Source organism: Gossypium hirsutum, chromosome A12 (genome assembly GCF_007990345.1).
Source record: "Gossypium hirsutum isolate 1008001.06 chromosome A12, Gossypium_hirsutum_v2.1, whole genome shotgun sequence".
Classification (NCBI taxonomy): domain Eukaryota; kingdom Viridiplantae; phylum Streptophyta; class Magnoliopsida; order Malvales; family Malvaceae; genus Gossypium; species Gossypium hirsutum.
This window is the reverse complement of record NC_053435.1, coordinates 107,765,296-107,778,750: the sequence shown is the minus strand read 5'-3', so window position 1 is coordinate 107,778,750 and position 13,455 is coordinate 107,765,296. Positions and strand designations below refer to the sequence as shown.

The 13,455-nt window shown below is 31.0% G+C and overlaps 2 protein-coding genes across 4 annotated transcripts; both read left to right on the top strand.

The window, feature by feature from the left end:
• Nucleotides 1–234: 234 nt before the first annotated feature.
• On the top strand, nt 235–734 carry LOC121211484 (LOB domain-containing protein 24). Its single transcript, XM_041084249.1, has 2 exons — nt 235–387; nt 474–734. Exons 1-2 carry the CDS (start codon nt 235–237, stop codon nt 732–734), a joined length of 414 nt encoding a protein of 137 aa, XP_040940183.1.
• A 1,133-nt stretch (nt 735–1,867) lies between these two features.
• LOC107906509 (serine/arginine-rich splicing factor RS40) lies at nt 1,868–5,977 on the top strand. 3 transcript variants are annotated; one of them, XM_041083768.1, is made up of 6 exons: nt 1,868–2,011; nt 2,823–2,933; nt 4,388–4,500; nt 4,596–4,843; nt 4,949–5,584; nt 5,665–5,977. In XM_041083768.1, the coding sequence occupies exons 2-6, from the start codon at nt 2,828–2,830 to the stop codon at nt 5,687–5,689; spliced, it is 1,128 nt and encodes a 375-aa protein (XP_040939702.1). In that variant the 5' UTR covers nt 1,868–2,011; nt 2,823–2,827; the 3' UTR covers nt 5,690–5,977. The 3 variants fall into 3 exon arrangements, with proteins under 3 accessions (XP_040939702.1, XP_040939705.1, XP_040939703.1); XM_041083771.1 differs by having other exon boundaries at nt 1,908–2,011; nt 2,823–4,178; XM_041083769.1 differs by lacking the exon at nt 1,868–2,011 and having other exon boundaries at nt 2,821–2,933; nt 3,860–4,500.
• The last annotated feature ends 7,478 nt before the right edge of the window (nt 5,978–13,455 follow it).

Here is a 13,455-nt window from a genome sequence, read left to right as displayed (position 1 = left end):
TCTAGCCTTAATTAATTTCCATATTTTCTTTCTTCCCAAACTGAAAAACTATGGCAATCCCTACACATTAGCATCTTTCTCCTCTAAATCTTTCAAAATTTGAAAAGAGAATAGCCGTTAATTCCATTGCTCACTTCACTAAATTTTGTTATATATTAATCCCAATCTTTGCTAGATTTATTTTCCAATAACAGTAGATTCTGAAAATCCTATATTCATAACAATTTTAACACCATGAATCCAAGCCGTTGTGCAGCTTGTAGATATTTGAGAAGAAGATGCCCTCCCGATTGCATTTTCTCCCCTTACTTCCCACCCAATAATCCTCAAAGATTTGCTTCAATACACCGAATATATGGTGCCAGCAATGTCGCAAAACTACTTCAGGTCAAATCTCCCTCACCCTATATTATGAATTTTGATCCCGATTCGACTTGAATTGAAGTAATTTGTCTGTGATGATTATTACATAGCGACTTCCGTCGCATTTGCGAACTCAAGCGGCGGATTCTTTATACTTGGAGGCACAATATCGAATCGAAGATCCCGTGTATGGTTGCGTTGGGCTCATATCTTTACTGCAGCAACAAATACATGATATCGAGAGGCAACTGGCTATGACCCAGGCCGAGATTGCCTTTCGGGCACGACATCCCCAAGCTGTGGAGGGCAATTTGTTGAACAATGTTGGCAACCCCAGCTTCTCCAATCAAGCTTCTTCTTGGTTTATGTAGGAATATGGCTATAATATTTAGTTTGAGTGAACAAAATATTTAGCTTTGTTTAAGCCATATATATTAGCCCTCACAAAAATGAATTGTATTTAAATGATTAATCTTAGAAAAAAATTGAAGAAAAATGGGATATTTGTGTTTGGTTTTAATATTTATTTTGGTATATGAGAAAAAATAGGGAAAAAAATAATTATTATATATTTTAAAGAAATTTTAAAATTAATTGTTCATTTTTTTAATAGGATGTTATGATACAATTTTGTATCAATTTATGTACTTACATGGGTGTTTTTTTAATAATTACATATTGAGTATTTTAATTATAATAAATTGAATTTAAAAAAAGAAAATTAAAGAGATAATTTAATATAATTAGAATTTTGTATTAACTAAATATTAATATGGGAACTAAAAATGGAAGGTGGGAAGGGGCCTTGCCCCGTCCCGACTTTTTTTGGTCCAACTCTTTCTTACGTCCCTACTAATTTTGAATTAAATAAATTAAAGTCTTGACCTCCTAACTCTTTGGTTTAAACCCATTTTTGGTCCCTGCCAATTTTTAATTAGTCAATTAGAGCCCTAGCCTCCAATTCTTAAACACCTCTTAAGTATCTGTCAAATTTGAAATTAGGCATATTTGGTCCTACCCCAATTTTGAAAATTTAAATTGATGGATTAATAAATGAAATTTCAAAAACCCCTTTTTAATTTTTAACTTCATATTCTAGTTTATTCTTATTTGCCTATCTTATTCATTTTTTTTTTAATTTTTACGCTAAGCTCTTCGTTATTTGTCTACACTTCCCAAATAAAAATTTCACCCCCCACGTACTAGACGTTGCAATTCGTATTAAAAGGAAAAATTATAAAATCTTATTTATTTTTTTAGTTTAAATTTAATCACGTGTGTTTACTATTATATATACATATATATCATTTCCTACTATTATTTAATTTTAATTTGTTATTAATTCAAAAAAAAATTGATGGAAAGCACATTAAAATATTTACATAATGATTTTTCTTTGTCTAGTTAGTATGAGCAATAATATATATGGAACATATTGGGGTCAAATTAGGATTTAATTAATATATTGTGGCCATTTCCACAAATATCTTAAAAAGTAGGGGCTTGGTAGATACGAACGTTATTTTCTCATTATATATTGACTCACGAGCTTCACATTTTAACCCGGTTCGTGAAAATATCCCAGGGCTCTGTCACTAGGGTTTCGAACTTTCCTTGATTTTTTTCCCTGAAATCGCTGCTTTCGAAGGTAAGTCCGTTTCCTAATCCTTGGTTTTTTTGTTCAAATTTTGTTTTATTTTAATTTTCCCGAGCTCGTTGAATTTTTTTTCATGAAGAAATGTGAAAAGGAAGGGAAATTAGGTTTTTATAATTCTTTTAAATATTTTTTTCAGTTCCAATCTCTCATTTTACTCTATTTGTTGTCTTAAATAGTATCTAAGAAGACATTTTTAGTTCAGATCTATGATTTTTATATATTTTTATGGTAGATTTGATTGCTGTTTGATTTTGTTTTTTCTTGACGTAGATCCTGAAGCTGTAGTTATACTTTTAGCTCATTTTTTCCCCTTTCTTTCAAAGACCTGGAAAATATTGTCCATTAAGCGTATTTAACTTAGAAAAATGAAAAATTCCTAATCCACAGTATGTTGCAGTTCTTTAGAACCTGGAATTTTATGAAATAGTTAATTTGGTTGCGGTTGACTGTTTATTTATTTATTTTCTCTAAAAGAATGGTTTTCAATTTTTCTATTTCTTGTGTGATGAATCAAAATGAAAAGAACGAAAAGATATGTGAATTCAGTTAGAGAAAGTCTCTTCTTCTGTGGTCTGTTTATGAAATTGACCACAATGCTATATTTCAAATAGTTCGGATTCTCGGGAGTCTCTATTTGTGTACTAAATAGCTTTGGAATATTTGTTGATGATGTTGCCTACTTTGTTCATGTTAGAACGCATTATTACTTGATGGTTAACTCTCCAGTTTGGACTTGTTCTTTCATAAGTCTTGTGTGTGTGAGAGAGAGAAATACTGATGGAACGTTGTCACTTCTGCTCAGGCAATATGAGACCCATTTTCTGTGGAAACTTTGAGTATGATGCACGGCAGTCTGATTTGGAACGACTCTTCAGAAAATTTGGGAGAATCGAAAGAGTAGATATGAAGTCTGGTAAGTATTGTTTCTCTATCTACATTATATTGATTATTGGCTCCATGTGAGAATTTGGGCTTCATCCCCTGCCGCCTCTTTTAGTATATTCTTTCATGCTATTGGTGCAATTTGGCTGGACGTGTTGGTTGTAAAGGTGTCAAGAGTATTTTGAGCTTGAAAAGCTGTTTTCTTATTGAATATGGCACAGTGAAAAATCTATTCCACATGGTTTTTATCTTCACTATGCAAATGGAGCCAAGCTGGGTTTTTTATTCTGAACTTGAGTTGCTCAAAAAGATAATTGTTTGACAAATTTTTTAAGTAGCAACTGTCTGTTTCTGATATCAGTAATGGATAATTATATATACAAGTCAGAGGTTACAAAAAAATGAGTGATTGTTTATTTAGAAGTAGGAGCTTCCTTTTTGGGACTTTAGTCATTTCGAATCTACAGATGAAGATGGGGTCCAGGATATAATCTGTGTGAATATATACTGAGTTTTATGCATTATTCAACATGATAGGTTAAAAGCAATCTATAGTGAGACAGGCTTTTATGAGATTTCATTTCCAATTTCTCCCTCTCACTTTAAAAAAAAAACAATAATCTTGATACTGTATTAAAAAACTAGCTTTCATTGAACGCTTACCCCAAGTATAACATTCTTTGATTGTATATGTCTGTAAAAATAAAAATATGGAGCAATTTGTATGCACATATCGCGATGAGAGAAGTTCCTGCAGCAATGAGCAATGTCAAGTTCCTACTCCTCGTCCATTAAGGTGTTGGTCCCTATCATGCTGGCGGTGCAGCAGTATGACATAATACACGACTCAGCAGCATCAGTCATCCTTTGTTGAGTTTTACTGGGGGTCCAGGATGTTTAAGGGAAAAAGCATTTTTGAAAAATAAGCCCCCATACTCAACATTTTCTTTGGCGCAGGATTTTCTTGGGATGTAATGGAGGAGCTCCTCAGAATTCTGTTTCATGCCTGTGACGAGCTTCCTCTTCTTGCTTTCAAGAAGAGTCACTCTAATCCCCAATGGCATCGTCATCCCTCATTTTCCTCGGGCATTTTTTCCTTTCATTCCTCATGACTTTTTCCCAGCCTCAAATTCAGACATGTTTCAAGGTAGAAACATTACTGACCTCATGGCAGAGGCTGCAGAAAATATGGAGAAAGCACACTAATTCCTTGACCCACGTGAGACATCCAATTTTGGATTCTTGTTCCTTGACATCACTTAGTTCATCACACAAGGTCTGTTACTACTTTCACTGGTCTTAGTTTATAGATTATAAGGAGCTTGCCAAAATTTTGTCCTAGGGTAGGATTTTAGGTGGTTTGTTTCTTGCCGAAGAGGAAATGCCAACAGATTGAAGGTTCCTTTGGTGGGAGGATTCATAACCTAGTTACCATTTTCCACTGCAGTGAAAGTCATAATTAGTCCAACTTTTTCTGGTGTGCAGGATTTGCTTTCATATATATGGAAGATGAGAGAGATGCTGAAGATGCCATCCGAGCACTTGATCGAACAGAATTTGGTCAGAAAGGACGTAGGCTTCGTGTTGAATGGACAAAGGTAATGCTTTGGTATTGTTACTTTTTAGAGGTCTTTAAATTGCTCTTTTGTTTGCTTTCTCATTGCTGTAAATTTCTTTTTACTTTGTGTTCTAGCATGAGCGTGGCATTAGAAGGCCCGAGGGTGGGGGCGGTGGATCAAGAAGATCTGCAGCAAATACAAGACCTTCAAAGACTTTATTTGTCATCAATTTTGATCCTTACCACACTCGAACTAGGGATTTGGAAAGGCACTTCGAGTCATATGGAAAGATTGTAAGTGTAAGGATCAGAAGGAATTTTGCATTTGTACAATATGATTCCCAAGATGATGCCACCAGGGCTTTGGAGGCTACAAATATGAGGTAGAAAACTTGCCACCCACGAAAAATTTTCAATTATTACCACTTAATTTAAAAGATGATTCAGTAAATTTGTTTTCTGAACCATGGTTCCTGATCTACTTGCAGCAAGCTGATGGATAGAGTTATTTCAGTTGAATATGCAGTACGAGATGATGATGATCGTCGAAATGGATATAGCCCTGAGAGAGGTCGTGATAGGTCACCTGAGAGAGGTCGTGACAGGAGACGATCTCCAAGTCCCTTCCGAAGAGAGAGGGGTAGCCCCGATTATGGTCGTGGCTCTAGTCGTAGCCCTTATAGGAAGGAGAGGGGGAGCCCTGATTATGGTCGTGGCCACGGTCCAAGTCTTTATAAGAGAGATAGAGGTAGCCCTGAGTATGGCCAGATCACCAGCCGTAGTCCTCAGAGAAGAGAGAGGACCAGCTTTGACCATGCTCGTGGCTCCAGCCGAAGTCCTTTCAGGAAAGAGAGGGCTAGCCCTGAGAATATCCAAGGCTCTAGCCGCAGTCCTTATAGGAAAGAGAAGCGTAGTGCTGAAAATGATCGTAGCCCCAGTCGCAGTCCATATAGAAGAGAAAGGCCCACTTCTGACAATGGTCGTGCACCCAGCCATAGCCCATATGGAAGAGAGAGAATTAGCCCAGAGAATGGCCGTGGTAGCAGCCCTGGTTCTATGCCAGAAAGAAGGGCCAGCCCTTATGGTGGTGAAGCTGAAAGCCCAGTCAATGAAAGATATGGAAGGTCTGTAAGTTATATGATCTAACAAGATTTTGCTTTATCTTTTATGGTTTGACTTTATATTTTGCTATTTGAAACTGCAGTCAATCTCCTGCAGCAGAGGAATGATTAGGATCTAGAGAAAGCATTTAAAGGAGGAACCTTCGTCTTCATGGCAGAACTCAGTTGGAAGTGTTTTTATTTGCTTTTCTTTTGTGACGAAAACTGTTTCGGCAATTACATTTAGAGCTGGATTCTGACATTTCGCTGTAGCGTGTAGTTTTAAAAGCCTAGATTTCTAGTTAGGTGCAATGGATATATATATATCCTGTTTACTTTGAACTCGAAGTAATATGTTTTAAGTACTCGGTTTCCCAACTTTTTTGTTTTTTATGTCTGATTTGATTTCATTAGCTACCCCTACTTGTTTCTCAATTGTCTTTGCTTATCATTGAGTTTCCTTTGTTAGCATTTGATTACAGAGCGCATCTGATGCTGAAATCAGTGCCACTTTCTCTTTTTTTTTTTTTTTTTATGTTGTGTGGGTTTTAATTTTCTTGGAAGTGGATATGAATGGGATTTCATTTTTGGACCCATTGTGACTGTTGGATGTAAATCCAGAGTTGGTCCGTATTTTATTTGCATCAATCAAGTGTAAGGCTGAAACCTGAATGAAAGCCACCATTTGAAAAAGCAACAAATTATGGCAAGTGGCACTGGCCAAGTGCGTCTCTACATAAGTGCACAAAGCTTTTTCAGACAGCAGACAAAGCAAATACAATTGGGTGTTGCATATCTCCTGAAAATAGTGTGGTGAGTAGGATGTATTTTCCCTTTGTAAGGAGCGAATCACAATACTGATAAGGTGCCTGCATTAAAGGAAACAATTTGAAGAAAGTAATCGATTGTCTCGATATGAATGGTAGTATGGTATCCTTTCTTCCACTCCATCCAATCTACTCTCTTCCTTTCGATAGTGTGTCATGAGGTAATAGGACAAAATAAATAATAGAATTTCAACTCGAGTCAATGTTATAAATTTCAAGCATTTAACATTACTATTTCAATAAAATATTTATTTTTATTTTTTTTTACATATTTTTTTAACTCAAATCATGACATATTCTAATATATGTATGTTATAGCCATGTTTGGGGAAACTCTGTTTAAGATGATCACCTGGCTAGAGGAACCTTGCCAAATGAGTGGATCCCGTGAAGAGAGCAAATATTGGGTGCCACTTGTTTAACTTATGAGTCAATTACCATGCAAATTAGACCATATGTAATTTGTTAGTCGTGTCCAAACACACGTGCAAGAGATCTAGATAACTCATTCTCGAACCTCCCCCAACACTGAATGTATAATACAATGGACAATATAAGGAACTACTAGAGTTCAGAGAGAACTCAAGGATATCAAGCTTATATTTCTAAAACTAGAATCTTCGACGACGTCATAACAGCTCCCCTGCATGATACCATGTGAACCGCCATTATCTTTCAACCATTTATACTGTATCAACTTATTAAAAATATTAATATTCCAAAATTTATAGTTATCCAAATAATTTTTTTGTCCAGCAATCGAGGGACCAAGAAAAAACAATAATAAAGTAAAGATAAAAAATCACAATATTGATTAACATTTATTTGTAATTGAGATATTTCATGCACTACCAAAGACAAAAAACAAACAAAAACTTTCCCTAAGAAAAGATGAATAAAATATGAATGTCGCCTTTTGCTTTTGGAAAATCAGAGCAGAGGATGAACCACCATCACCATGAGCTTAGTGCTTTTTATTACTTTTCAAAGGATCGTTTTTTCTTTGGGGTTCAATCTTTTCAAAGGATTGTTGTAGCTCGAAAATAAAGGAAGAAAGATATTAAGATCGAAATTCATATTAAATCTTTATCTCTCAACAACTGATGAAACAAATTCTAGATTGCTACATTTCTTTTCTTTTTTTATGTTTCAAAGACGCCTTTATTTCACTTTCCACGAATCTTTCAAACTTGTACATTTTGGAAAACAAGAAACCAACCAAAACCTAATGGTTAAAAATAATAATAATTAACAAAGGTGTTTCATGTTGGTAGTAGAGATGGTCTTGTGAGTTGTACCAGATCGAATTTTAACTAGGATCATATATGATAGCAATATATAATTGTCCAAGTTTACCTCAACCCAAATTTGAGCTTTAATATTTTCTCAAGTCTGATCATATTTGTAAATGACATGTCTTAACATATTTAGACTTGTATCTTTTAATCTTTATCAATATTTAATAAATATATGTTATTTTACTACCATTATGGTATATCTAAATTTCTAAAAATAAATTACTGAACATATTTTTTAATATTTATACTATATTTAATTTTTAAATAAATAGATTGAGTCGATCGAACTTAAATTTTATCTATTAAAATTTAAGTCTGAATTATATTTTAAACATTTTGTTTTGTTGAAGCTCATTTTTGAGTCTAATATTAATTTTTATTAAATTTTCTTAAATATCAAACAATCTTTTAAGCTTAGATGAATAATCTGGGTCAAATGGGAATGTGGGTTTTAGCAAAGTAAAAGGTTAAGCTAACAAAGCAAATATCTAACAATGCTTTGGCCTTTAACAAAAGATGACTAAAAGTGAAAACAATTTTAATAGCAACCTTGCCTTAAAAGTGTTCAAACCAAAGTTCAATCACCTTAATTGATATAAGAAAAAATCAACTTTTAAGTAGATATAATTCTCTCCCTTTTCTTTTTTTTTTTATGTTTGAACCATATTTTATTTTGCCCATGACTCACCAAATATCCTAATCAAATCTTTAATAAAGTAGACACTTATCATAGAATTTAGATGTTTTTACATGAATATACTAATTTGTATTCACACTTTTTTAAAATATATATATATATTTAACAAATTTTATAGAGATATATTACAATTACATTAAATGAAGTCTAAATAATTACAATTATAATCAATCAAATTTGAAAAGAGATCATATATGGTGTGTTATATACCAATGATCACCAACTCGAAACCTAGGTAAGATCCGGATTGTCTACTTGCAACCCGGTCATGACCCACCAGATGGATATGAGCGAGGCGTACAGCATGGGTTGAGGGGAGTTCGCAGTCCCACCTCACATATACTCAAAGAGTTCACATGCAAAGGACCACAAAGCCTGAGAGGCGACTCAAAACGGTACACGTGTTCAATATGCCCAAGGCCTACTCAGAATGTCAATCTTAAAAATAGTGGATAAGTCCATGAATAGTGGAGTTAAATCACAAGTAGTGATAATATGTATAAATACCCAATATTCATTTTAATGAGATATATAAAAAATTACTCAACCTGGCGAGATTTTAATTTGGAGATGGTTGTAATTTAATTTTGGGTCTAATTGTAATAATTTTTATGATTGAGTCTCTTAAAAGAAAAAAAAAGTAATCTCTCTTCAATACGCGAGATGAGACAAGTCTAGGAATTATTTTCGAATTAGTGAGAAACTAATTTCTCCTTAGAATGATTTTAAGAATTTTCTTTTCAAATCAATGGAAAATAAAATATATATTTTTCAATATATTCTCGCGAAAATTATTATTTTCAATAAGAGACAAAATAATAATTCTTTCAACCAATTTTAAGAATACTCGTGAAAAATTTTCATTACAATGAATGTAGACAAAATAATAATTCTTTCAACATATAATACTCGGAACATTTAATTTAATTTAATTTTTGGTGAATTATCTATAAGATGCATGCATGCAAAATAATTATTTATTAAATTTAAAAATAAGTTTTTATTATACATATGTGTTGTGAACCTATTTTGGTGTCTCTATGATTTCGTGGATTAATGTCTTTATCTAAGTAAAATGTTTTTGTAAATTGAAACACCAATGAACCCAAATCATTGGGACCACAAGCTTGACATGGATAGGATGCTTGCCATCTACACGTCGCAGGTATTCATGAATCAAATATGACATCTACATCTCAATAACAATGTATTAATAGGTCAGCTACCTTTTAAGGAATACGAAACCAATATATGAGCAACGCATGATTCTTTCAAAACTATTAAAAAAAACAACCCTTTATAGGTTTATTGCCACCAAAGTAAGAGGTATTCTAAACTCTCTCTTTTCTTTTTTAATCCTCTCTCCACATTTACATTTCAATCACTTTTATTTTTCATTATTTCTCCGCCCATCCAATAAATTCTCTTGTATTAATTTTTTAAGAATAAATTTTATTAAATGAATCCTCTTTTTGACTTTGCTCTCAAATTTAATTAGTGATTGGCAATGGACAAGAATTAATTGAAGGTCTGCTTAACAAATGTTTGCAGGTCAATTGAGAATTATTTATGAAATTGAAGAAAAAGAGAAATGTTAGTGTTAAAGTATAATATTAAAAATGTATTTAATTAAGTAAAATAATGTATTAAATACAAAAAAAAAACCTTTGAATAATAGTGGAATAGTTTTTAAATTTGTCTTACTTAGAGGTTGGTTTAAGTGTGGATAATTTTTTTTTTAATCTCAACTCTCAAGTCAGCCACACAAATTTAAATTACAAAAATATATATATATATATAAATTGAAAAAAAAGAGGCTAAAATTAAGAAAATTCAAAACATAAATTCTATTAAAAATTGTAATAATTTTAACTTTTCTGGAAAATACCACAAAATTTCTAAAAATTCAAAACTGTAAAAGTGTAACTCAAAAATTGGAAAACAAAACATTCTAGAAAAATTGAAAAAAAAATCTATTAAAAATAAATCTTAAAATTTTAAAAATATTAAAAATTAAAATAAATTTTAAACAATGATGGTAAACACCAGTGAAAGTCAATGGTATATATATATTTTAAAAAATAGCTTTTTAACTTATTTATTATATATATTTAAATTGATATATATATATATCAAATTCATTAAATACAACCACGTGTTGCACATTCTATATTAGTGGAGGTGTCACGTAACACATTCTTTTGATACCATAAATAAATTGATAATTAAATCAGGTAATAAAATAATAATTTAAGTATCAAAATAAAAGAAAAAAAATAAATATCAAAATAAATTCAAGTTCCAAACCCAACATTCTGCTTAAAAATTCAATTAATTATTTATCTTACATAATTTATCTTTAATAAAAATAATATAGAAGATTTGATTTACATTTGAGATTTTGTGTGGGTCAACGGAGGATAAATAAAAAGACCTCTTAAATCAAATTTCAGCAATCCAAGCCTCATTCCTCGTCAATCAATGATGTCCTTTTTCTTATGATTGTAGGGCAGCTTCTTCTATTAATATCTTATTATGTTTTCCATATTAAGATTAATTACCAAAATTAAGATTGAATATTCAATTATCACAAACTTAGTGTATACCACAAGAAGTTAAGTCATTACAAATTAAGGGAAAGAGACGATTAACATAAAACTGCCTTGTTAATTTATGAAGGGACTGAAAATGCAATTTTTTTATTCATAATATACTTAAAATAAATTATTTAAGTTCTGGGAGGGGCTAAAGGAAAATTTTCCCATTTAACTAGGGGACCAATTCCGTACTTCATCTGGCATCGCCATTGAATTCAAGTCTACTTCACCACTCTAACTATGACTGCAAACATATATAATCTTCTTTTTTAGGAATAAATTACTAAAAAATTGAAATTAAGGACTAATCGTATAATTTATTATTTAGTATTGTATCTTCTTTAGTATTGCATAATAGTTAACGTGTTCACAGCTGCAAGTATAATTTGAGTTTGAATCATGTTAATTGTATTTGTTATTTAGACTTTACTTTATTTTTATAAAATAGTTTATTCTCAATTAAGTTCGAAAATTTTAAATTTCTCATTAAAAAATCTAATCATAAAATAGTTTTAAAATCTACCGATTTTCTGATTCTAGAATATTATGAAAAACGTATGAAAAAAAAAGGAAAAAAATCTTATATTATATTAATATATAATATAGTCTATAGGCATTGACCGGGCCATGCATTTTGATTTTCCCTTCGTCGTTTTCCCCACTTTTGTCGTCGTTTTATTTTCTTTGGTCGTCTCTCGAAGGCCACTTAGTTCACACAATGGATAATTTTTTTTAAAAAAATTAATAATGAAAAATTTATGGGCTATATTAATTATTTGACTCTCCTTTATAATTTTTTAAATTTCATAATTAATGAATAGATTTTATATGAAATAAAAACACTTTCCAAAAGAAATGGGAACTCAAATTTCGCATGGTCAAGGTATAAAAAAATAGGTCCAATAGCATGCAACATTCTTTCAATTTGAAGAACTTTCCACACGTTTTATTTTAGTCCACGTTCATTTATTATTGGGGGGTCTTATGCCAACCCACTCATATGTGGAACCATCACTGCCATCCACTTGGCAATGTTCTTTTCTAGTGCCAAAACTAGGACCTCTAAAAAAAATATAAAGCTGACTTTGTACGTATTGGATGAAGATGTTTACCGTACAACTCACGTCGCGAGTTTTAGTAATACGAATTATCGGTAGTGTATAAATCCATAAAAGTATTATAACAGTTTCTGAAAATATTTTGTATATTTATTTAAAATAATAAGTAAATTAGTCATTGTATTTATATCAAAGGATAAATCGATTTTTTTCTGTTAAAAATTTATCAAAATTGATATAACTAACAAAAAAAAATTCATATAATTACATGTTATGTATCATATGTAACTCATTTTGACATAAATAGATCAGTTTTTAACAATAGAAATAAATAAAATTTTTAACAGTAGAACTAATATGCTATTTGATCTAATGAATAAAGATTAAGTTATCATTTTTATAAATAAAAAGGATAAAATACAATCCAACTCATACTATAAAAACCGTCACGATATTTTTACATGTATCAATTATAAAGTACAAACAAAAGAAAACAAAATAAAAAGCTGATTTTGACTTTGGGTATTTTCCCAAACATAGTAGGAACAACCCTAAATGGGATTCAAAGTACATGTCCCCCCTTTAAATATAAACCAACAAAATATAAACCACAATCTATTTACGGCCCTTCCCGGTTTTTTTTATAATTTTATTATAAATTTTAATTTTATCTATTTTTTTAATACAATATTTAAAATTATTTATAATTTATTCCAAATTTATAAATAAAAGAATAATATAATTTTACAAAATAATCACAAATATTAAATATCAACCGTTTGTAAAATAGATATAAATGATAAAACAGAAACAGCTAAATGCCCCCTAATTATTATTGTTGTTGTAAATGTGGAGTGTGAAACAACTCTTTAGAGAGTGGCAAAAGCTTTATTTTTATAATATACATTAAACCTTACGTCAAAGAACTGTAACAAAAATTCCATTAGTGTCTAGACAATATTAATGATCCTACTAAGGATTTCTTTTGGCCCATCTACGTAACTATATATAAGGAAGGACCTAATGCTGCCACGTGGCAATCTCAATGCTTTCTTCTTCTTCTTTCCATTATACGAAAATGATTAAATATCGATTTATTCTTTATATTTAATCTATATACTTTATTTTTAACATAATTTAATTTCTATATTTTTATAATATTTTTAATTAATCTAAATAGTTAATATCGTTAACTCTTCTATTAAAATTATATATAATTTGAACACTCTAAGAACTTTAGAAATTAATGCGCTACTTCCCATTTCTTTCAAATTTGCGTTGTTTTTTTTTCTTTTTACATTATAAGACAACAGCCAAATTTTATTTTTGATCTCTAGACTTTGTTGAAACTTGAGATTTCATCTATATATTTTAATTTTTAACATAATTTTATCCATTTGCTTTTATAATATCATTAG

Coding starts and splice junctions, on each gene's coding strand:
- LOC121211484 (XM_041084249.1), top strand. CDS start 235: ATGAATCCAAGCCGTTGTGCAGCTTGTAGATATTTGAGAAGAAGATGC. Junction 388..473: donor ATGTCGCAAAACTACTTCAG/GTCAAATCTCCC, acceptor ATTATTACATAG/CGACTTCCGTCGCATTTGCG.
- LOC107906509 (XM_041083768.1), top strand. CDS start 2,828: ATGAGACCCATTTTCTGTGGAAACTTTGAGTATGATGCACGGCAGTCT. Junction 4,844..4,948: donor TTGGAGGCTACAAATATGAG/GTAGAAAACTTG, acceptor ATCTACTTGCAG/CAAGCTGATGGATAGAGTTA. Junction 5,585..5,664: donor GTCAATGAAAGATATGGAAG/GTCTGTAAGTTA, acceptor TTGAAACTGCAG/TCAATCTCCTGCAGCAGAGG.